Source organism: Pholcus phalangioides, unplaced genomic scaffold, assembly GCF_987345545.1.
Source record: "Pholcus phalangioides strain wild (caught in Gottingen) unplaced genomic scaffold, Ppha-v1.0 ptg000008l_1, whole genome shotgun sequence".
In the NCBI taxonomy this organism is placed as follows: domain Eukaryota; kingdom Metazoa; phylum Arthropoda; class Arachnida; order Araneae; family Pholcidae; genus Pholcus; species Pholcus phalangioides.
Genome location: NW_028301601.1, coordinates 33,243,529 through 33,269,954, shown reverse-complemented (window position 1 = coordinate 33,269,954; position 26,426 = coordinate 33,243,529). Strand labels below are relative to the sequence as shown.

Here is a 26,426-nt window from a genome sequence, read left to right as displayed (position 1 = left end):
AATCTTATACAAAAAAAAGGTTTTTTTTTTAAATTTAATTATTAATAATGTTATTGATTATACGTTGTAGTGAATATTTTATAAAGTAAAACCGGTTAAAAACTTCTATGTTTAATATCACGTGTAATATAATAATGAAGAAAATTTATGGTAATGTTTTCATTGCGGGAATTCATCAATAATAATTGTTATTGCGTATAAAAAAAGCCAGGAATATATACAAATGTTATTAGTTTAAAGTGGGTTTTTGATTAATTCTGCAAGGCTGCAAAGTTTTTCTAGATACAAAATATATCGATATTTCTGTATCAGCATTTGATGAATTTGAAATGTTTCATTCAACAAATTAGTTAATTATGTTTTTTTTTCTCTTTTAATCGCATAAAAAACAGGGTGCTGCAACCTGAAAGCGCTGTAAATTCTTGCAGTGCTGCACGAAATGTTTCAGGGATAAAATTATTTTAAACTTAATGAGATAGGTATATAATTTCAAGCCATGGTGGGTTGGGTAGACGAGGTTCCTGAAAAATCGGGACAAATCTCGAAATTCGTTACCGAACACCGAGATTAAACTTGAAATTAATCAATATAACCCAGGACATTTCCTAAATATTTTATTTGGAAGGCATTGTAATGTACAATTTCTCACAATGCTGTGCTAAAATAATGTGTCACGCTACTTCTACACTATGGTTGTCAGACTTTCCGAACATTCGAAATTAAATTGAGTGTGCCATGAGAGAAGGGTAGGCGCAATATTAAAACTCATAACTTTCTGCGGGAGAGGAAAGCAAAGCACTTTGAGTCAAATAATCCAACGCCTGTACTTCCACGTATAGTACTGTATAATTAAACTGTCGCATACAATGGCTCAGCATGGGTCAGACGTGATCTTATATAAAATATTGACATAAAATATAATTGTGAAATGCTGAATGATCAAAATATCTATCGCATTTGAATGTTAAATTTGAAATTGGAAATAACATAAAGATATATATTTCACAATTCATGTGAAATTATATGTATATATACATTGGAATTCATAGTACCATTTACTGAGCCGTACATACAGGGTGTCCCCTAAATCCTTCAATAGCTTAAAAAAATTCATAAAAAAATTGAAGAAATCAGAACATTTGAATTCTGGTTGGGAAAAAAGTTATTCTCAAGAACAGTGACTTTTTTCTTTTTTTTTACGGGGAAAAAATGCAGTTGAAATTCTTGTCGATAGGGGACGATGCACGAAAGCAAATCACTGAAAATATACAAGTCAGAGTCCTTTAAAATGTTTCGGACTTGAAAAATAATGAGTGTTTTTTTCCAAATTTCCTTTCCAAGGTTTTTTTGGGAGGAAAAAATATTATAAAATATAATACATATATACATGTGAAAATAATTAGTGTTTCTAGAAAAACCAACCAAGTAATTCAAAAACATAAATGTTTCATACGGCAAGTAATAGAAAGGGACGGGTTTACGAAAATAACTTCAAGCATAAAAGGATGGAAATTGGCAAAAGGTAGAATATCATTCATTCAAATTATTATTTTCCAAACGTTTCACTCTCCTGCACATCTAAATATTTACAGAAGATATTTAATATGGTGTCTAATTGGATGTTTCATAATAATTATGAATCTCCTACAGTTTTCGTATTTCTTGGAAAGAGCACAGAGTATAAGAAAGATTATTATACATTTGATGAGTAAATGATTGGAATGATTGGAAACATTATGGAACATGTGTTAGCTTAATGCGTCATATCGGCGTATCTGCCGCTACTTACAAGGAAATATAGTATTTTACTTTCATACAATATCTGTCTCTTTGTAATCTAGAAAACCAATATATTGAATGAGATATGATTGCTAAAATTGCTCATCACAAGTTCTGAAAGTAGACGTGAAATATAATGGATTGCTTGATCGCATTTAAAGGGAAAAAATATTGAATTTATTTAGCATTACACTTTTAAAAAACAAAACTAACATATGCGGCCGTGTATAAGTCGTGTGTATTCGCCTAATGCCTAAAAACCATATTGTTAAATACGTGCCTCTGAAGACGATACATTGAATGTTTATAAAATTGATCTACAGATGATATTAAGGCCACTGACGTATTTTTATGGAGCTAGAATCTAGCATGAAATGTTCCCGTTTTTGTGTCATTTACCTGCTTAAAATCCGTGGCACATCGTTAAAAAATTTACTACTTTTTTAGTAAATGATATCACGTAAAAACCCATAAATGCATATCACAACAAAATAAAATTTTTAGAATAGTGAAACTGGGATAAATTTGTTACAATGAAATTGTTTTCGGATAAATTATTTTATCCGAAATGAATTTATTCTATGTTAAATGAGATTACCGTTTAGCCATTAAGTTGTTTCAAAGCTGATCCCAGGAACGTTTACTGAGATCTAAGACAAAGACTCAGCTTGAGTAATTAATTTTAGATTAAGTTTTCATTTCATTAGGGATATAAATACCATGAGGGAAAAAAATTAACATTTAAATGTTATTTGCAATTTTACTAAAATATTTCTACGTGATTCCACGTGTTAATATTGTTGATTTTTTTCAATACAATATTTTCTCATAGGACATAAAAAAATTGCATGAATATTTGTCGAATTCTATTGTATCGTGCAGTACTCCCATTTCAATTTGAACGGCAGGTGGTCAAACCATATCGTGAGAAAACGAAATACCATCAGTGTCACATGCGAACCTTGCCTCCCAGATGAATAGGCATTTCTGACAATTTCCACGCATGTATCGCGTGTTTACTCGCATTTTTTTTCTGTCGCTCATCCGCATTATTGTTCGTTTAATATGCATTTAATACACGCCCACCTCAAAATCAATAAAATTCGGTTCAGTTATATTTATTAAAAAAACGTTCCTCCAACTCATTCCTCAACAAAATGTAAAGCTTCGTTTTGAAATATTTAGTTTTGTGCAATTTTATATAATAGTAGATAAAAATTCAAGGCTATTATATCAACGTTGGAACTATATTATTGTCAAAATTGTGAAAAATTATAACTATACCAGTAAAAATAAAAAAAAATCAGAACTATATGATTAGAAATATTAGAAAAATTGTATCTACACCATTAACAAAATTAGAAAAAAAATAGAACTATACCATTAGTAGAATTGGTAAAAATTAGGACTAAGCAATTATCAAAATTAGCAAAAAGTATTAATATGCCATGAGCAAAATTATAGACAAATTCGAATAGTATTATTAGCGAAATTGGTAAAAAAACTAACTCTACCATTTGTGCAAAAAACTTGAAATGAATTAAAATTCTATCAACAATTCAACTACACCATTAACAAATTTTGTCGGAAGTTTTTCAGTTCAAATATATCTGTAGCATCAGAATGTGTTACCATAAATCTGTCACTTGGGCACATTTAATAAAAAATTAAATTTCCACAATACTTACAACGTTATCAAGTTATTCTTATCTCATGATGCAAAATAACCCTAATCGATAAGTTTTGATACCTCGATTAACATATCGATACAGAATATCTGCGAATAAATATATTGTTTTCGACCAAATCCGTAGTCCTAACATCATTGATAATGAAATTTTTGCATAGATATTTTGTCAAAAAATGAAATCACATTTCGATTATTAAAAACAATAAATATGCTTCTAGTATCCAGGAATGAACTATACAAAAGGTATGGTGTATCATTTAATTTTAAGATAAATCCCAAATAATTGGGATGCGACCTTTAATTGTGGATAAATATCAAAGTGAAGTAATGTTACTTACCTTTAGCCAATGAGTCAACAGAAGCGAAGGTGATGATAGTCCAAAGAAGTACGAGTCGACTCATCCTGTCATTCATAGAAGATCCAGCTCCACATAAGATAGATATGTTAAAAAAGAATCGAATGAATTTTGCTGAATATTTAAGAATTTCCCTTCTTTCCCCAGCACGTGGTTTCGTCACCGAACTAGAAAAAAAAAGACCTAAAAAAATGCTATTCCCATACTGTCGTAGCCGAGACGAATTTAAATCCTCAGAATAGAATCTTGATGTAAAAAGAGGAATTCCTTTAGAGAGAACTTTCGGTAGTGATCAAGTTGACGGTACCACAAACATCACAGTAAAACACACACGTATAATAATGGATATATCAGGTGATTCACACTGTTGTCGAGATCGTCGTCTGGGTCCCTATCATGATCATTGTCGTCGTCATCATCACAACCATCCCATGATTTATTATTATTATTATTATTATTATTATGAAGCTAGTACGTCTCCGTTCGGCTGCTGAAGACTTTATGTGAGCTGATCCTTTAGCCGAGTCACACTCTGTAACTTCGGACGCTAGTTGGAAGAGGCGCTGGCATCGACTGCTAAAAAAAAAAAAAAAAAAAAAAAAAAGTAGAAGTACGTGCAAAAAAGATATTCAGTTGTTAACACGTCGTTCACAGATTGCTCCGTTCTCACTGAAAATCCCTCGAGATATTATTATTCTCCATAAAATTAAAAATTCCACAATGTCAGTGATGATGAGAACGATATCACAAGCACGTAATCGCAATGTTGATTAAACGCTCGGATACCAACAATATCCACGAGATATGATGCTAACTTGAATCATATCCTATTTCGGAACTGAAGAAAACCGAGAAAAAAAAAACCGCGAAAGTTATTTTTTGATACTTTTTCGGTCGCGGAGCAAAAATTAAACTCCAAAGTTCACACAAGAAAACGTCGAGAGTCAAGCGAGCAGCGACGATTGTTCCTTGAGCAAGAGCCCGAGTTGGAGTGTGTGTTTTTTTGCGTGTGTGTGTTGTGTGTGTGTGTCTATTTCACGCGGCGCTTGTGTTGACGGGACACCGGACTGAACGCTTGTGATGTTTCTTTGCTTCTACACGGACTCTGGTTGATGGTTTTCGGGCAAAACACAGGTGGCGCGGGTGCATCGGAGGATCCCTCAAACGGGACTCAGGTGAGATGCAAGAGGGTATCCCAACAACAGTCACCGTATAGAAGAGCTACTAAGCGCATACATACATAAAACGTAATTTTTCTATCCTAGTTTATTTTTTTTTTTAGTTTTTTTTTATGTTTTTGTTTTGTTTTCCTCTTCATACTCGTGGATCAAGTTCGCGGGTTTTCTTCCTTCGTGTATAAAATTTTTCTTCACGTAAAAGACAATATTTTCTCCAAAAAAAAAATAAACTGATATGTATTCTGACGGTGTGAAAGCTGTGGTTTTCTGCACGTTTTTTGTAGCTGGTAAGTTTTTGTTTAGAATATTTATTGAATTTTTCATTTGTTCCTTATGTATTGAATATTTATTATCATTTTGTATAAATTCCGGAAAAGTAATGGCATGCATATGCAATTCCCTTTTCTTTATTCAGCATTCCACATAAAAGTTAATATTCACGTATGTGGCAATAATATTCATTATTGCTATCGTATGGATATTATCTTTTAATATCTTTTGCAATCACTTTTCTCGTCTACAAACACAATAGGGGACAAACTTTCACAATAGTTTGAAATCTCTTAAATTGTATTAGAACTATTCGATCAGTTTTGTGTTTCGAAATCAAAAATTTCATCAAAGATTACAGAAAGATCTTATCACAGCTTTATTGATCATAGTAAAATACTAAAAGCCCCTGAAACTTTGGTGGAACTTATGTTATTTATTTAGTTGGTAAGATTTTATTTTGAATTTTCTATTTTTCGTGTGTGTAAGAACATTTACGTAATTATCATTCGAAAAGTGCTTTTCTACAAATAACTTTTTTTAATGTAAAATCGTAATATTTTTTTGTAATTTACCATATAATTTAATATCAATATTAAATAAAATTTTATCACCATTATATATTCCACGTAAATATTGATATTTTCTTACCAGAATTATATTTGTAAACATCGTATTCCTATAATACATAGTGAAATGTTTCTTTTGATAATCTTTGCAGTCTTTTTGATATCGGTTATCAAAACATAAATAAAAATGTTTATAACAATCATTTATCGTATTGAAAATATTTGAATAAAAACTTATAACACTACTGAAAAATGGCATTACATGCATACTAAAGTTGCTATTTATTTAATAGAAAATATAAAGTTTTTCGTCATAAATTATTATTTTTTAACATTTTATCCAGAATATAGAAATGAAAATATAATATTTTGATTTTTTACACAACATATATTCTAAATTAAAGAATGAATTTAACCCTTTCATATAAATTTTAATTCAAAAGAAAATGTGATATTTATCAAAAGAAACATATATAAAAACTTTCTTTGAAATAGATTTATCGCAGATAAATAATTCCTTCCACTGTTAAATATTAAAATACATTAAAAATTTTGTATAGAGAGAAATTTATATAAAGTATAAAGACGAAATATTTAAAGTTTATAAGTTGAATAGATGATTTGGCTCACGTCCAGTACGTCCCTGGAATTTTTTTGCTGTTATCAGTTCCAAGTCTTTGAAATTTTATTTATAAATCTTCCTTATTTTTCCTGAATATATTTTGTTTTTGAGTCTTGTATTTCTCCCTGTTTTTCTCCTACGTATTTTTCTATCTCTAGAGCGAACTATATGCTGAAAGTGTTAAATTTTTAACTAGTCATTTTCTTTTCTATCTTACGTGTTGTTTTCATATACCCTTTTCCGAATTTTTTATCATCATGTTTTTATTACAAGTTATTCATTTCTTATAAGCTGGTTTGGTGTTCTTTCGTGAATTTTACTTATTTATCTGAAAACTTTTATCATCACATAGAAACCATCAAATATGTACCATCTTCAATTTCTCAGTCGCTTTCGTACTAGTTTCGGTTTATAAAAGAATTTCTTGCTAAAAATTTAAGATGAAATATATTCTACTTCCGAAGTTTTAATTATTTACGTGTTAAGAATCTAGCACAAAAAGAGGAAATAAATAATGATATTCTTTAAAGATTTCGCTCGTTTTCTTATTCATACTTTGAAGTGAATTTTTATTTTCGTGAAGTGTTTTTTTTTCAAACGATGTGTTTTATTTATATGCTTGGGATTTGTGAAATAATCGTATGAAACAAGCATTAATTATTTGCTGCTTTGCATACTCATATAGAACTTGCAAAAGATACATATTCTATTCAGAAAAGAAATATTTCCTCTATAAAATGATTCTGTATGAAGGTGATAAATCAAAAAAAAAAGTGATATCTGTGTACAATGCGCATATGTAACTAAATTCTTATATATATATATATAAATATATAAGAATTTAGCTGCTAAATCATTCACGGTTTGTGTAATTCACTTTCCTCACTGAATGTTATTTTTCCATAAAATATTTTGGTTTTAACGATGGTTTCGGTGGAACGAATCGACGTCATTACATGACAGAAAACTATATCATTGAATCTATCCGCTGTATATTCGCAAAAGTATTTTACAATCACATTATCGTAGCCGTAGTTTCTGGTTGTGCTGTGAAATTTCCTTGCACAAAACCTGTATTTTCAGGCTTAAGGTGCTTCTGTGAATGAGTTTTTATGCGTTTTCTTAAATGTAGAATTTTTCCTAGTCATTATATAGATGGTTTTTTTTGCAACTGTGGTACTTCCTATGTAATAGCTTTTCTTCCAGAAATTATGACAAATATCATTTGGTAATAACAATTCACATTGATAAATAATTATCTAAATTCTAAATTGCCAATTTTGAAAATTGAGCATGCCATTACCATACTGAACTTATTTTCATGAATGTTGCATGGGTGAGCATAATATGAACTAATATGGTAGTCATATTTTGTTTTAGTTTATTCTTTCTCATCATTGAACATAATAAAATAAGTAAATAAATTTACTTCACTCAAATAAAGTTTCCGCTAAGTTTGAATTTTTGAATTAATTATACTGTATGCATTTAACAATTTATAAGTAACTTAAAACATCACTAATAATAATATTATTATCATTTTTTTTTGCAATCAGTACTATATCTAGTTTTATAGGTATCAAATAGTACATGTAATACATGTAATACACATACATTTTTTTTTAATTATTTCAAATTTACTATTCGATTTCAATGAAGGAGATGTCTGAAAACAAAACAGAAACAATGATGTTCTTCACATCTCTCATATATTGCTCGATTCACTATAAAAAACTGACGTCTCTCAATCGGATTGTTTTTCTAACGAGCGGATGTTCATTAACAGGGCAGATAAGGTTATGATCGGACAGAGGAAATCCTTTAAGAACAATACAGGACAGGTATATGGATGGCTAATTTTCTAAGAAGGGCGGAGTCTTTAAAAGTCCATGTTCTGCTTTCACGCCCTGATCTCTTATAATTTCGGAACATAATTGCGAAGCACACGTACTCGACCTTGAAAAGATATTGCGATCATCATGATCCTCCCTAAAGATATAGCTTCAATTAAAATTTTCAACAAATATGGAGACATCACAAATGTATATATATATATAACGAGTATTTTAATCACCTCATAATATACTATACAGTTCGTATCAAAAGTTTAGATACTGTAGATTTCCAACTGCGACACGGATGTTTCAAATTTTCATTTCATTTTCTATTTTGCTTGTGACCAGAATCCAAAAAACCTACTTTAAATTTCGATCACTGCCGAGGAAAATAAGTTTTGAATTTTTTAAACACAATTTTTTTTAAAAAATAGTTGTCTCAAAAGTTTAGGAAAACTTTCGATTATATGCAAATTTCGAAGATTCCGTCTATATGGTGTATCAGAGACGTCAGAGTATACAAGACTGAAAGACAGGAATACTATCGGATCGGTTGTCATTAAAATTTTTTTTTTAAGGCGTCACGCATTTTGTACGATGAAAACCTTCATTTGAAAGCAAAAAAGAAAGACTGTAAAAGGCATTAATATTGATTTGAGCGAGTCGAAATGAAATGTCTACTTCACCAAACACTAACTCTGGCCATATCGCTAGATTGCAATTTACTGCCATTAGTGAGATGGGTTGGAAGTGAAGGTGCTGTCTATCGGTGGTCGCCTCGAGTTCGTTTGGGAAAATATCCTATTTATGTCCTCTCTTGAGTTCGAACCCGGGACCCTGAGAACAACCTTCACGATGGTAGACGAGCATCTTACCACCATGCCACTCGGACACCAAATGCAATGTCTGGTATGCATTGACCCAACGTGTGTCCCAGAAGCCAAATCTTGTTGCGGTAGACAACGCAGTACAAGTTTACGTGAAAACAAGCCCGTTGGAAAAATTTCTTCAACGTGAAAAATGACCTTGCATAAAATCCTGAAAGATCGTGGAGTGAAAATTTTAAACAAATACAGTTTATAGACACGTCAGAGAATCTTGTATTTGATTCATAAAAGAGTGGTTCAATGGTGCAAAAAGAAAATAGAACTCACACGTGTAATATCCGTGTTCCAGACGGATGTCGGCTGAAGCTGGTTTCCTTCGGTTCTCCAAATCCAAGGCGTGAATGAGAGTAGGTCTCTCTCTCTCTCCGCAGAGAAACTGCACAATTACAACACGATGCTTTCATTACATTAAAATTTCAAGCATTTTACCATTTTTACTCAAACATTTGTGAGACAGGTGGACTAACAGAATAGGCGTAAATGGGTCCAGAAATGGGCCAGAAGAGGCCTAAATTTAAACTCTTGCACAGGGCACAGAAATTGTCAGCTACGCCCTGTATATATATAAATAAGTGTCACGTACCTCATGTCCAAAAATAGCATTCTCATCTATTTGAACTCATTTTGAAACATCACAATGTATCAATGTTTGAAGAATATACTTTTTCTTTCAGTGATTTTATTATACTTATTTAATAATATTTAATAACATGCAATGAATATTACTGGTAAAAAAATGTGAATAAATTGAAAAGGCTGATGTATTTAATACATAAATATAATCTTTGATAAAAATTATTAAATAAAAAATATGGAAAATAGTTCCTTCCATATCTTTAATATTAAAGATGTGAAAAATACCCTCAATGTAATAATGCAAAGTACACTCTTCTTCGCTCATTTAACATTCAATGTAGTAATACAAAACGAATAAAAAATTCTTCATTATAGTATCATCCTATTTTTATTCCTAATTCAACTGAAATCTCTAGGGAAATTAATTAGATAAAAAAATAAATGAAAAACTAAGGCATAAATGGACCCGTGAAACAAAGAAAATTATTTTAAAAAATACTGAAGAATTCAGTTAAAAAGTATCTTCAAAAAGATTTGAAAACGAACCCATTAACTAATTTCAAGGAAAGTTGTTCGGTTAATTTCTGGAGATAAAAATTCAGGCTAATTTGAGTTTTAACAAAAGTAAAAAACAACCAAGTAAAGTTTCTATTCAAGAAGTAATTCGTCCGAAAAATAAAATTGCATTGGAAAATTGTAAATAAAGTTAGTTGGGAGTGATGTATTTAATAAATAAATATTTTCCAAAAAAGGAAAACATTTCTCTCTAAATTTTTAGTGCTCAAGATGTTCATAATACTCATTGTCATAATACGCAGTGATTTCAAATCGAAAACAAAAATACACTCAATGAAATCGTATAAAACCCACTCGTCTTTGCTCACCCAACATTCAGTGTAACATAAAATGAATAAACCATTATAGTCGTGTCATCATCCTATTCTTATTCTTAATTCGACTAAAATCCCTAGAGAAATTAATGACAAAATAAATGAATAAGTAACGCGTAAATGATTCCAAAAAAAAAGAAAATTAGTATAAAAAATTCTAAAAAAATTCATTAAATATGTCTTTAAAAAAAATAAAAATAAAATAAAACGAAACCATTAACTAATTTCGAGGAAAGTTGTTCGGTTAATTTCTGGAGATAAAAATTCAGGCTCATTTGAGTTTTAACAAAAGAACTTGATACAAAAAAAAAGTAACCAGGGAAAGTTTCCATTCAAGAAGTAATTCGTTTGAAAAATAAAACCTTGGAACAAAAGGGAATATTTCCAAAGACAAAAATACATGAAATCATGTTGAAAAAAAAAAATGGAGGAATAGGAGAATACAGGAAGAGGACATAAACTGGGCACCAAAAACCACGAGAACAAAAAGTTGGCCACAACTGAATTATGCGTTTACAAGATTCAAACAAGTAAAAAGTTCATTTATAATCCTCAATTTTTTTATTTTATTTTTTTACTTATAAAAATCTTTTTATGCGGATATTTTAAAGATCCTGTTTCTCTGTTCCTGGAGCCAAAAAAAGCTATAACATTTCTTTTTATAATTTTATAAGGAAGATTTTTCTCTCTTCCCAAAACTGTGTTTTCTTCAAGTCTACTAGTAAGGCTTGTAATCGTCATTTATTTTGTTTTTCCCGGCAGCTTATTTTCTGCTAAAAAGACGGGAAATGTTGAGAATTTTATTTTGTTTTTTTCACTTCTATTATATTCTTTTATATATTTTCCTTTTACTTTTTTGTCTCGTAATTAAGACTGGCGAGTGAAGTTAGTGTAATTACTTTCTTTTTCCTCCCTACAGATTACCGTTTTCTTTTTCTGTTTTTTTTTTTTTTTTGGAAAAGAGGTAATTTTAATTTACTCCTGAGAAAAACCGCTATATATACTTACAATAGAAACTCGGTTTTCTATCATGTGCCACATGCGGTAATAGAAAATCGTTATTTTTTATTTATAATTTTCTTTCATAAATAAAAGATATAATAAGTTCGAAGTTTTGAAGAAAAAAAATTCGATATAAAGAATACCGCATGTATTTAACACTCATTAAATATTCCAGCATTTCTTTGATAATTTTTAAACTAAAAGTTTTTAATTTAGGGAAAAAAACAAGAAAAATGATTAAATTCTGAAGTTAATTAATTTATTTTTACTGACACACAGAAAGTAATATCTTTCCATTTTTTTTTATTTTTTCCTTAATAATTTTCTCATGATATTGAAATATATGTCCATTGATGACTATCTATGTGGGAAGGAATAATACAAAGTCTTCTAAAAAAATCATAACTGTTTGATCGAATAATGTATAGGTAGAAAGAAAGAAATCTCGAGTTTCACGCAGTTGCCGACAGTTAGCGCCAACGCTCTTCCTTCGGCAACCATTTCAGTGTTTGTCAAGATGGCGACTTCACAACAGGAATCATTTTGTGTTCTAAGCTTCGCGAAGTGTGATTCCGTAACAACCACAGAGTAATAATACTATAGAGTGCGCGCGAGGGGTTACAATGTGAAGCAAAGATCCGGAGTCACGTGATTCCGGTCGAAAGGCTGGTCAGGGAATCTCGCTGGCAATGCTTTCCTTATGGCTGTTCGTATGACGATCTCCAAGTGCTGTCTTATTTTTCATTAGAATGGTCACCACGTGTGCAGCTTTCGGATGTTCTGAACGGTTTAGGAAAGGAGGAACATTATCCTTTCACAAAGGAATACTTTTTTGCTTATTCCCCTTCTTATAAATTAAAAATTGGAATATTAAATTGACGATGCAATGGATTTCTGACGTAATCTCAGTTTCTAACGACTCCATTTTGGATTTAATTCAATTAAAGTTCCAAGTTTTGGTAAAATTCAAATGTCATGAATCATTATTAAATGTTTTAATAGAATTTTTGGCAATAAGTGATTGAAATTGTGAGTTTTATGAAGTTTTAACTGAAATATACGTCTCCGCAAGATTTGGCGAGATTTGGCGAGCTAGTGAGTTCATTCGAGTTTTGCTCAACTTGGAAGAAAATATGCTTTTCAGATGGAGAAATTTATGAAAAATATTCTATTTAAATAGAATGTGAGGAAAACTTCCCCCCCCCCTCTAGACAATTGCAGTTTTGCATAAAAATGCATAACAACCTCTAAAAATAATAGTATTTTTACCCCTCTTCGTAACGGTTATGTTTGCATATGCTGATAAATACAGCAAAAGCCAACATGAACTAAGCCGATGAAAAAAAATCTCTCTCTATCTTCGCATTTATTATTAATTTAATTTTTATGGCGAAATATGTGTAGTGCACGCATCTCATACGGACAGAGCTAAGTTGTTGAAATAAAGTGATATTTCAGCATGGATTTTTTCCATATTCATTAAACTTACTAACTTCATTTTGAGAATTATTCGATTCATTCGTAAAAAGTGATAAATGCTACGAAATTCATCAAACTTACTAAAAATATTGGTAATTATGCATATATTTACCAACTATTATGCGTAATTTCTGAAGATAACGCGCACTACGGATTTATCAAATTTACAGTAACATAAACATTATATATTTGTTGTATACAATATTTTGTTTCCTGTGTGTGTATAGATATTTAGAAAGCTATTAAAAACTGTGCCAAAAAAATTTATTTCATGAAATTTATACTGTTTATATTCACTTCCTTCAAATATTATATATTCAATTAAAATTTAAAAACCCATGTGTTAAGAAATTATTAAGAATTATCACTTAATGGAAAATAAATAAATTCCGTTTTCCAATATTTGTTTATTTTATAGAATTTATTTTTTCAAATCTGATACTCCCTAAATATTTCACATAAAAATGAGTGAAATTCATTGAAAAAATGAAGGAAAGTTTTCATCAACTTGATCGAATTGAGTCAAATTTCGTTACAGCAACATCCTAGCTTCTGCGAAAACGCGCCAAATGTAATAGCGCAGAACCTGTTCTTTCCCCGACAATACTGCTCATCTTTTCTTCACGTTCGACAAGTTTTATGAATAGCGTGCGCGGTCTATTTATATCTTAAGTCTATGGTAACAACTGTTCATCATCCTACCGCTCAAGAGATAAGAAAGCGATGTTATAAACAGTTCCAAGACACAGGTTGCCTGTGTAAAGGGAAATCCCCTGGCCGTCCCCTCATGCCAGATGAAAACGTGGAGCGCATCCGACAGAGTTTCACACGCAATACACAGAAAACCACTCGCAGTGGATGCGAACATGGTCACAAAAGTTTGGGGGGAATTTTACAACTGTATAGACATATGCCGTGCATCCCAAGGTGGACATATTGAACACCTTTGATTTGGATTGTGAAAAAAAATTATGATTAGCCATGTAATATAAAATCAATCTTAAGTGTCTATGTGTTCAGTATTTTTCGTAATATACGCATTTCAAATCGGGTGATTCCTTTTGAACATGAGCGGAGATACGGGGGCTGGTACGTGGGGTTGCATTGCCCCCCCCCCCTAGTGTCAAAGGTGGAGTTGACTGATCTAATTTAGATATGAATTGACATCATCATCATCATCATCGTGCCTCCCGAGCAATAATGACTATGCCCCCAGACTTCCGAGTCTATTTCCGCCTATGCTTTTGAAACACCCTGTGTAATTGTGGAGACGAAAAAATGGCAACTCCACCAAAGGTTGGGTCATCTTCTTCACGTAGGAAAAGGATCAAGTAAAATCTATGGTCTTGTAATAAACTATTAACCAATTTTTTTTACCGCTCTTCTAATTCATCACCAATATACGTAAATTTTTATATAATAACTGGTTACTTGAATGACATACTTGAGTTTGAAAAAAAATCGGTATTAATTTTGCATGTATCTCTTTTTAGCTAATTTTATAAATTTTCAATCAATTAACTTTTTAAGTAATACAAATTAATTAACTTATTTTAACTAAATAATTGGCAGTTATGATTTTAAGAAGTGCCATGTTTTTTAGGTTTTTTTTTTGTCAAAAGAAATATAAAAACTATTTTATGTTATTTTTAAGCATAGCCTTTGAAAAAAGAGAATTTCCAGATTGAAAATGGAGATAAAATTTCCAAAAATTTAACTTTTGAAAAGATTAACAAATTTAATTTCTCTGTAAACACTTTTTACTTTACTGATTAATACCTTTGAATTTCCAAAAATGTTAATTTCATATTGACATAAAGCGTGGCTGATGGGGTCGCACGATAACATAAAATGACGTTTCTCCCCCAGCGTTATGTGAATGAATATTTTCATTCCTCTCCAAAATTTAAAGGGATATTTTTAATCAAAAACATAGAAATAACTCTGTAAGAAAGTTGCCGTATTCGCAGACACAAAAACATTTCAAAAGATAGAGGGCAACAAATCCGTTTCAAAGACACAAAACAGATTTCTTTTGTGAAAATCAATTGAAAACAAATTTCAAACCAAGCTTTGCGCCAAAATGCATCGCCAGTCAAAAATTAATTTTTAATGAACAATCAAGACTAAAAAAAACGAGTGACGAAGAAATGTTAAGAGTATACAACCTACATTTGAAGAACTAAAAACAATTTTAAGAGCGTAGTTTCCTAAACAGAATTCTTCTCTCGGCAACGTTTGATGACTGACAACAGTTATACTTTAAAGCCACATTGCTTGAACAATTTTTAGAATCGGCGCATGTAAACTAACCGTTCAGTCGCTCATGAATGGCTGAGGGCAAAATCATAAATTGGAACAAAAAGAAAAGATAAGAATCAAAAAAAGTGTTTTTTTCCATCTCGAAACGAGCAGCTGATGGATAAAAACAGCTCCCGGAAGAGCGGAAGACCTTCGCTTAAAATAACAGACAATATAATGTAGCACGTGTGCATTTTTGTTGATGGTTATGACGACAGAGAAAAACTGATGATGTGTTGAATGAAAAATATGTTGATCCAAACTCTTATGGAAGCAAAGGGTTGAGGAGCAAAGCAAAGCGCTTTGTGAACATCATATAATTGGGGCTTTATGCAGCTCTGACTATGTTGAAGAACTTGTACAGGGTGTCCTGTAAGTGTTAATGAGGTCTTTATCTCATCCACAGCCTGTCGTAGAGGTAAAATTCATATTTAAAGAATGCTCAAAAGACGTTCAAAAATTACCATCAAACAGTTTCAAGAATGAGAATACAGTGTTTCACAAAATTAAAATTTTACGCACGTCCTTGTCCTCTAAATTTAAATTAGAAAACTGTTGTCCCGTCTTTTCTGCGACAAAAAAAAATCCATGTTTTTCACTGCACTATTCAATCAGATATTTTAGTTTAAAAATATTAGGAAAGTTGGGAAATAACAGCAAAAACTAACGGACAATACTCCCTTTCCTTATTTATGCTGTACTTTCCCAACTTTAATCCGATTTTTTGAATTCGAATATGTTTTCAAATTTTTCAATTAAAAACATAGGATCTCTTTTGTTGGAAAATACAGTGTATGCAACTTTCTAATTAAAAGTTAGAGGACCGAGGGACCGTATAAAAATTTAGATTTTTTTTCATTTTGTGACACACTGCATTTTCACTCTCAAAACTGGTACAAGGTGATTTCTGAACACATTTCGATTATTTTTTTAAACTGGAAGCATACCTCTGCGACAAATGGTTGGTGGCATAAAGGTAACATTATCACTTACAGGACACCCTGTATAGAGCCACTCTATGACTTAGGAGCAGGGGTCTTTAGTCAGTATTTCGCTAATAAGCATTCATCACCTAGAAAGCGGTGTGGTGTGTCATCCTCGCCTACATCTTAAGACAAATAAACTGGTTTTGCCGCTCCAAGTGACATCTAATCATAGGTGTAGGGATGGCATAACGATTGTCAATAGCCAAGAGAAACGGATTTGTCGCCCTCCATCTTTGGAGAAAAACTAGGTCTTGAAACTCCATGTGACGTCTAGCACTAGAATTTAAAATCAGAATAGGGAACAGCGATTGGCTATACCAATAATTCTGACGTCACACCTCGCTCATTGATAGCGGAAGTTCCAGCTTCGGATTTTAACGAGCTTTTGCTTGCACGCGTGTGACGGATGAGTTTGATGGAGCCCAAAATCACATAAAAGATTAACAAAACAATTTTTATGGCATGGCCTCTCATGGAGACTTGTCCAATGAAGGGATTATAAATTTAAACAAGAGTTCCCAAAAAGAACTTGCACATCTTTTATAGTGTCTCTGCCTGCTGCTGCTCTCCTCCTCCTAACCAACCATGACCCACTGCTCTGTTTCAACGAAAAGATAAAAGCTATAAGCATTAGGCAAAGAAGACCTAGGCCATAATACAAAATGTGCGGGGATGTGTTGTGAACCTAACGCGAAATACTTTGTTTCTATGTAATGCTTGTCATAGTGCTGCCATCTGCCATTCATTTTTTCAACTATGAATAAAGTGTAATGATTGAATAATTTAAACGAAGTAGGGCTCTTTCTCACCGTGGCGAGACTTTTTAACGAGGAGATCGACTCGCATTCGTTCCTTGAAGTTGGATTCGAACGTTTGGTCTCATTTACATGAGTGAAGCAAACGTGAAAATTCGAAATTCCTTGTTCAGACATAGTGAAACCGTGCCAAGTACAATGCGGCTTTACAGCACTTCAAAAAAGAAATTCCCTAAGTATTAATGATGAGATGAACTTCAGAAAAGTTTGTAGTCACCACCGGTACTTGGACCTTATACCTCTTTCATTCCATGCAAATGCACCAACATCTATACCATACAGACACAACTTATGTCCCTATTATAACACGCACAGAAGCGTGATGCGCCGAGTAGGAAATTTAAATTTTTAATTAGAATAATTAAAATTTAATTAACATTTAATGAAATTGAAAGTATTCGCCCTCTACTCAGTTATAGGTTTACGTTAGAGAGATAATGAGTTGCTTAGAAAATAACCTCTATTCCCAGAAAGTGATTTGTTTTGATTGAAAATGGAATTTTATTGCAAGAAATGTATTTTCGGTGGTTATCAGCGTTAACAAGGGTTATCAGCGTGGCTTAAACACGGTACGGTGGTTGATAGCGATAAAAACAGTCTGAAGTATTTTGCCAAACAGAATAGGGAAATTTGAAAATGTTACTTCAAATAATAACGAAAATGTTCCTGTTCAGTTGGATAGAGGCTGTACGAAACATCTGTAACAAATCTACCTATTCAACATTCTTTCCGTCATTATATGCAGAGTTTTGTCGCATTGCATCACAAATTTAAATCGGAGTGATGACCAAGAGGAAAATAAGTTCGAATGTATAGGCTGTTTTCAGATTCATCGAACATTTCCCTCCAGTACAGAAATGATCGCGAGATTTCTGTATGCATTGGAAGTATTGAGGAAAAGCCTTTGAGCTTAATCAGCATTCATACAGATAAAAGCTTTCTGTTTCATTAAAGTTTACTCATGCACACACGAAATGCTAATTTTAGAGCTGATGGGTTTGTTTCGGCCGACGGCGATGATTGTCTAGCTCTTTAATTGAACTCGCGATAAACTCCGTGTGTTCCGTCATTGCGATGATTCATATCGTAGGTATTATATCACGCGTCTTCCAATGTTATCTTATAATGTAGTGTTGGTATTCTGTCGCTGTTACGTGAAGTCTCCTCTGACACTTTAAAGATTTCAAATCTTTCTAGGAAATTATCCTACTATACGAATTCAAGTTATCTAAGAGTTGATTCGTGTGTACTTCGTAGCGCATATAAGATATCTATAAATTTGTCATAATAAGTTGCTTGTCAGCATCACACACGTGCACATTCGACAATGACATTGTTAATCGGGAAATACAACATATTTCAAGTATGCGTATATATTCGCTGTAATTTATATGAATGTTACTTATCTGCGCCCTCATCTGAAAAGATTGAAATCAAACACATGCTTATCTGCATCCTTATCGTGGTTATAACACTGGAAAAAAAGAATAAAATTGCGTCCAACATGGAAATGTACATTTCTGAATCATTTTGACCTGCTGAACATGAAGAGGTTTTATTTGTTCCCGCTTTTGAGACATCACCATGTAAAGTGTGAAAAAAAGCGCTTTAGGAGTGGTATCTCTGGACTACAATGAAAGCGTTCCCGACATGAAAATACATGATTTTGAATGGATTTTGACCTGCTGAGCATGGATATCACCATGAAAAAATTATATCCGGAATATTACCATGCAAATTGTTAAAATGCTTTACGAGCGGTATGCGTGCAGGCATACATGAAAATGCACAATGCTGAATGGTTTTGACCTGTTGATCACGAATATTACAATGAGAACGCTGTATCGACCTTTTTCATCAGAGAGATATCACTATGTTAAAAATGAATCACTTCATTAATGATTGAGTCCTGTAATATATTTGCATTTCTATGCTTTCTGTTACACTTGTGTTGTGTTTTTTGGATATTACTAATGTGTCTCTATATATCTGCAAGGTTTCTGTATATATATATATCATTTTTCCATTGTGTTTCAAAGTATTTGTATCGTATTTCTACATGTGTATTAAATTGCGAATAATCAAATAAATAAATAAATGTGCATTTGCAAAGACGACCGGAGACAATACACCTATTTTAATGGTCAGATTCGTTTTCATCATACCGAATTGGATAGGTGTTGACGGTTTTTATCCAGGACGCAGAAATTTTATAAAAGTTCGTTGTCTAGTGTAATCCGACTCAAGCAGCTAATAATCAACTTTTATTTTCGGTGTTGAACGTGGAGTAATTTCGTAGCTATCAGTGGATTATATTTTAGAATTATTTAATCATGCTTCAAACTGAATGAACCAAATGTTATTAAACAATATTAAAGATCTGATAATTTGTTAAATATTTCCATGTCATCAACATCACAACATCATTCACTAGTTAGGCCAGAGCGAAAAATTTAAGATGATTTCTGAATGATTTTTTCTTTCGTGTCTATGACCTATGGGGAATGAAAAGCTATCAGCAAAGCGCGTTATAACACCAAATGTTTTGTCACTTTTGAATCTGTTTCAATGACGTTTTCCTGAAATATTCCTACGCTTAGAGCTGATCACGTCCAGGAAATGGTCGTCTCTTGTACTATGGAAGATGTACAGTAAGTGCTTATGCGGCCGTCGTCTAATCAACCACCCGTCATAGAGGTATGATTCAAATTTAAAAAAAAGTGCTCAAAGTTGTTTAAAAATTAATCTGTTCCAATTTTGAGAGCGATAATTACAATGTGTCAGAAAATAATAAAGTATACATTTTTATACGGTCCCTTTGTCCTCTGACTTCTAATTTGAAAGTTATTGCCCTATATCTCCTGAGTCTGACAAAGAAAAATCCATGTTTCTAAGTGAAATATGTGCCAAGATATTTAAAGTCAAAAATCACAGAAATGTTATGAAAGAACAGCAAGAACTAACGGACAACTCCTTTCCTTCATTCACGCTGTCATTTACCAACTTTTCTACAATTTGTGAATTCGTATAACTAAGTGACTATTTCAATTGTTTGAAGTTGAATTTTTTCATTGACCTCAGGGGGAATAGTGCAACCACTTTCCAATTTGATATCAGAGGACAAAGAACCGTCTAAAAAATTTAGATTTTTTTCAATTTTGTGAAACGTATTTTTACTCTCAAAATTGGTGCAGAGCATTTTTGAAACTGAAACTATACCTCTACGATGGACGGGTGATGGCATTAGCACTTACAGGACACAGTATATGTACTTACGTAGCAAACAAAAAGAAGATTTATTGCATGTTTGATATGACAATTTTTCCGACTTGCTTTACTAAAATCGGGAATGAAAGTGATTTGCAAAATTTATATATATCATTTGTGTTATAAAGAATATGACCACAAATATTCATCTCACATTTATTTGTCAAATTTATTTTTTTCCATGAAATACATTTTAGCGGACTTGTTGTAGCACTGCATTTCTCAAGAAGAGTTGTTTATAAGTAATATTTGACACTTTCGCCGACATTTGGCAACATTTTTTGGTGGGAATCGCGACATCTCGTATTAATTGCTTCACTTTCCCATATTTTTCTCGACCACATATGGTCATAATGGTCACTCTGATTTTCTTCCACCACGTGCATATATATCTTCCTTGAGACAGAACGACTGGCCATGATTTGGTTAGTCGGAGGAAGACATCACTTCGATCATGAATAAATAAAAGCTTCATCTATTTGCGATTCCCCCTGATTATATTGCACCAGAACCAGAATTATATTCTTCGCCGAAGAATACTTTTTAAATGCTTAACCTCGTTTATAACGACATGGAATCGTCAATAGTCGTTATAACCTAGTTTGATTGTATAACCATATTTTTATTCCATAAAAAAACCATAATATTATATAGCTTAAAATAATTCTTTTTCCTCATTTTTGTCTTTTGTCTGGACAGTCATTAATGACTGAACTTTCACCGAGCATAACAAGGGTAACCAAGAACCAGTCTTCCGGAAAAAAAAAAGTAAAATTATAAGGAAAACTCTTGACGTTATATAGAAGCAAAGCGTATAAGAAAAGCAAAAAAAGAGATTCTTTTTTGAAGGCGTGGGGTGTTGGGGGGATCATGGAGAAATAAATTGGGAAACAACTCGCTTCTTTTTCGCAAACTTTGGTTGCTTAGTTTTCATGTATTTCTTTTTCCGAAAGAAAGATAAAATTCTAGAACTTTAAAGAACAACAAAAAAGAAAATTGGAACGAGGGACAAACGTAGTTAACTTTGCATGTGAGGGAATTTTCCTATTTATTTGATTTTGTTTTCAAGAAACTAAAAATATAAACGTTGAAATGAATAGAAAAAAAAATTAAAAACACTTATAGAAGGTAAACTGTTCTTGTGCCCTTTGTAGCTGCTTTTATACAAATACAAATACAAATACAAATACAACGCCACAACAGGCAAAATGCCCAACGAGGTGGCTGATAAAAAGATGCCCATAAAAATATGGTTGTCATATGTTTCAAAAATACAGCAACCCAATTAAAAATGCAATTAACACAAATTACAAACAATATATACACATGATAAAATATTATACAATGCCCATAAAGAATACTTATGGTTGTCTTATTCTAAGAATGGATAGCTTCTCGATTTACCCCAACATGTTTATCGTATTTCTTTTTAAACGTGTCAATTGTGTTACAATTTACTACCTCCGGGGGTAAGCTATTCCATTTATTAACAACCCTATTGGAGAAAAATTCCCTGCGACACCATAGCCTTGCATTGTCCCTCACCAATCGATACTGGTGTCCCCTTGTAAAAGCAGTCGATTGGCGGTGTACTAAAAGTTCATGGTCCATCCTATCCATCCCATTGAAAATTTTGAACACTTCGATCATATCTCCTCGACACCTGCGTTCATCCAATGTAAACATATTCAAAAAATGAAGTCTTTCTTCATAACTCAAGCCCTGTGTGCCAATAAGGACACGCGTAGCTCTTCTCTGCACCCCTTCAACCAAGTCTATGTCCCTCTGTAGGTATGGTCTCCAAAACCTTACAGCATACTCCAGTCCAGGACGAACTAAGCCTCGAAAAAGAGGAAGAATGACTTTAGGAGAACGCGAAGAGACCTTTTTGAAAATGAGACCAAGCATTCTATTCGATTTTTTGACAACCGCTGAACAATGTTCAGAAAACTTAAGTCGCTCGTCAATGAGAATTCCCAAATCGGTGACTCTAGTTGCATCCGGGATAGTGACACCATTCAACTCGTAAGAGAACCGTGGGTTGTTCGAACCAAAATGAGCGACCATGCACTTATTTACGCTAAACGTCATGCTCCATTCATTTGCCCATGCTGCAATCTTGTTTAAGTTGGTCTGGAGCAACTCCCTATCGCTTTCATTCCCGATTACCCCCATTAGCTTCACATCATCTGCGAATTTGCTAGTAATTCCATCGATACCCTGATCGAGTTTATCGATAAAAAGTGAAAAAAGTATGGGACCAAGGACACTTCCCTGAGGAACTCCACTTGTGACGTCTGTCCAACCAGAGAATTCCCCGTTCACCATAACTCGTTGCGACCTATCTCTTAACCACGATTCTATCCAATTCAGCAAGTTGCCCCCTATTCCAATCTCGTGTAAACGCTTCAAGAGTTTGCCATGTTGGACCCGATCGAATGCCTTCTGGAAATCAAGGTAAACAACGTCGACATTTTTGCTCTTACCCAAAGCCTTAGTCACGTAATCATAGAAGCAAAGGAGGTTAGTTACACATGACTTCCCCTTCCTGAACCCATGCTGATTATCCGACAATACATTATTCTCGTCTATCCACTTCACAAACTGCCTTTTGATGATAATTTCCAAAATTTTCGAGAGGGAGCTCGTCAAACTCACTGGACGATAATTAGACACCACTTCTCTACTACCCTTCTTAAATATCGGAACAACGTTAGCCAGTTTCCAATCTCTCGGGACGATACCCTCAGCAACACTACTCCTGTATATTTGTGCGACTGGCCCCAACAATTCATTAGCACCTTCCCTGAGAACCCTGGGATAGATATCATCTGGTCCTGGTGCTTTGCTTGCACATACATTTCTTAGAAGATTTAGGACCTCCACGTCTTCCACTTGAATATCGTTGAGCGTTTTATTACCCCATGCAACACCCGTATATCGAATATCATTATCTCCATTAAAAACCGACGCGAAAAAGTCATTGAAAGCACTACACATGCCTACATTGCTCTCTACTTTTGAGCCTCCTATCGAGAGGGGGCCAACTGTCCCCTTACATCCATTATTGACGTATCGAAAAAATGATTTTGGGTCAGAGCCAATGTTATCTGCCAACCTAGATTCAACTTGCTTTTTACTATCCCTTATCGCTTTCTTCAACAGTCTTCTTTTATCAGTAAACAATGATAGGTCACCTCGTCCACTTTTATACTCTCTGAATGCTCTTTTCTTTTCAAGATAAAGGTTCCGCACGCTATCCGTGAACCATAGAGGGTGTGATGTACAAACACGCTTTTTTCGAACAAAGGGTATGACGTCGTGCAAAACAGAGGACAGCTTCGTACTAAATTCTTCCCATTGACTTACCACCCCTACTGATTCCAACCGGTCTTTGAAAACTTCCGCTAACCTTCTTCGCAAAACATCAAAGTTAGTTCTCCGAAAACAAGGAACCAGTCTTTTGTTATCAACCTTACCCGAGGAAAAGTTACAGAGAAATCTGACGATACGATGATCACTGGAAGAAAACTCTTCCCCCACCGAAACATGTTCAACTAGATCCTCAGAACTAGTAAGAACTAAATCCAAAATAGCAGTACCCCTAGTGGCTTCTGATACATGCTGATACAAAAAATTTTCGAGCACCAACTTAAGAAAGTCTCTTTCATACTGATTTCCAGATGAAAGGTTCTCCCAATCAATACCCGGGTAATTGAAATCCCCTAGTATGAGAACCCTCTTTCGCTTACACATGTAGGAAATTTCATCATGCATTTTGGCGATATAGTTTTGATCCCTATTCGGTGGATTGTAACAAACCCCAACAATAAGCTTATGACGTCTTTTGTTCTCAAGTTCAACCCATATGGTTTCAATATCACTTCTCTGCACGTTACACTCTCTAGCCTTCAAACATGATTTCACGTATATCAACACTCCACCCCCTTTCCTATCAGATCTATTTCTCAAAAAAGTATCGTATCCGGAGATGTGTAAGAAAGATTCATCCCCATCGTTTGCCCAAGATTCTGTAATGGCTATAAGATCCAAGTCCTCCACAACTATCATAGTTTCTAAAAAATCTTTCTTGTTACCCAAGCTCCTGGCATTTATTAACACACATTTTAATTTGCCCGGTGGTTTGTTGTCAATCGAGAAGCCATCCAAGTCAGAGGTGGGTAATTCCCCGTCAGTACTGTTGTGATTATCATTAACTAACCCGCATTCCCGACTACGTGGTCTGGGAGTAAAAAACCTGACCTAAGACTATCGTAAACCTCCCAGACCCCTCTCTTATTTAGATGGATCCCATCCGAACGAAGCCACCTATCGGTAAATGCGGGAAGCTCCAAGAACGTGACCCCAAGTGAGGAGCAAATGTCCTTCAGGCCTATATTGAATTGGTGGATCCTACTCCTATATCCCCTACTACCCCTTGGCAGCACTGGAATCACTGCCACATCTGAACCCCCCTCCCTAGCGGATAATAGTAAATCCCGGTATTCTGACAGAGACTCACTAATATTCGCTCCTACCTGATTTGTTCCCACCCACAGAATCACCCGCAAGGGCAACTTTCGGCGATGAAAAACGTCTCGAACGTTGCCAATCTTCCCCCCAGGAAGACAACAGCGCTCGAAACCCCGAAAATCCCTACACACTCGGTTCCCAAGTTCCCTAACCATAGAATCGCCGATGATTAAACCCCTATCACTATCCCCCTCTACCTCATCCACGACCACCCATTCGCCCTCTAAAATGTCGTTGTTCGTGGAGATTGCTTCTTCATCAACAGGTGGCTCGACGACCAGAGGGTCCGTTATAACCGGACCCTCTAGCACCCTAACTTTTTCCCGTAAAGCTTCGACCTCGTGTTCCAGCCTTTTTCTATCCAAGCACCCTTTACAATTGAAACTATCAGCTACTATACCCCTAGACCAGGGAAACCTCCCGTCGCAAGCTCTACACAACACTAGTCGAGGTCGAGGCATACTAACACTATTGCTAAAGCTAGATAATAATAATAATACTTAACAATACGAAAATGAGAAACGTTAACTGGAAATTAAAATAATGTAAAATACATTACTATGCAAAATATACGTAAGAGATTATACGAAAAAATTACGTAAAGTAGAATGCTCAGCACTAAATCACGAAGAATAAAATAAATATGTATATAAAGAATACAACACCCTCTAAAAAAAGTATTAAGCTACGAAGTACAATTTATACTTATTAGAATTAGCTAACTATCTCAAAACACTAACACTACAACAATAGGCCCAAATGGAAGGAAAACAACGTTATTGAGAGTACCCGGGAAAAAGTATACACTGTTTGCTAACACTAACGTCCAAAACCTACGAACTTATATCAAAGAAGCGAGCGAACCTGGCGAAAAAACAACGAAAATGAAATGCGAACGAGAAAAATAAATATAAGTCGATCGAAAATACACAACGAAAATTTAAAAAAAAATGAGAGCAATATAAAAAAAAAAAAAACCACTTATCTCAAAATCCAACGTGCGCTAAAAAAAAAGAAAATCACCGCAGAATATGACCCAACAATAAACAACACGCTAAGTAAAACTCACGAGAACGAAGAAAAACACAAAGAAAGACACAAAATGGCGCACTGGCGTGTCGGTGAGCGGAGCGCGATAATAGCACGTCCGTTCCCAACGACGGCGAAGACGATTATGCCAACCTTCGAGAATAAGTATCAACCCTGTTTCTCAGAATCAACTCAACTATAAATGTCTTGGGAAAATTTGATTGCTGACTACGATTTTATTCCATAAATGATATAGTACTGTTCGATATCCACGAATTTATGATAGAATTATACTTGGGTTAATTTTCGATCAATTAACGGAAATGAAAATCGATTCTCCGGCAATTTCGCAATAATGTGAT

At 33.6% G+C, this 26,426-nt stretch overlaps 2 protein-coding genes across 3 annotated transcripts in view; one reads left to right on the top strand and one right to left on the bottom strand.

The window, feature by feature from the left end:
- LOC149084197 (hemicentin-1-like) overlaps positions 1-4,331 on the bottom strand; it is a 425,960-nt gene extending 421,629 nt beyond the window's left edge. The window contains exon 1 of one of the 2 annotated variants that reach the window (XM_089234537.1): positions 3,808-4,331. In XM_089234537.1, coding sequence (XP_089090663.1) covers positions 3,808-3,883 — 76 coding nt within the window. In that variant the 5' untranslated portion in view covers positions 3,884-4,331. The remainder of the gene's footprint in view (positions 1-3,807) is intronic. The other variant, XM_089234538.1, reaches the window with a different exon arrangement.
- Positions 4,332-4,457: 126 nt separating this feature from the next.
- LOC149084191 (uncharacterized) overlaps positions 4,458-26,426 on the top strand; it is a 259,211-nt gene continuing 237,242 nt past the window's right edge. Inside the window, exon 1 of the mRNA XM_089234540.1 lies at positions 4,458-5,290. Coding sequence (XP_089090666.1) covers positions 5,239-5,290 — 52 coding nt within the window. The 5' untranslated portion in view covers positions 4,458-5,238. The remainder of the gene's footprint in view (positions 5,291-26,426) is intronic.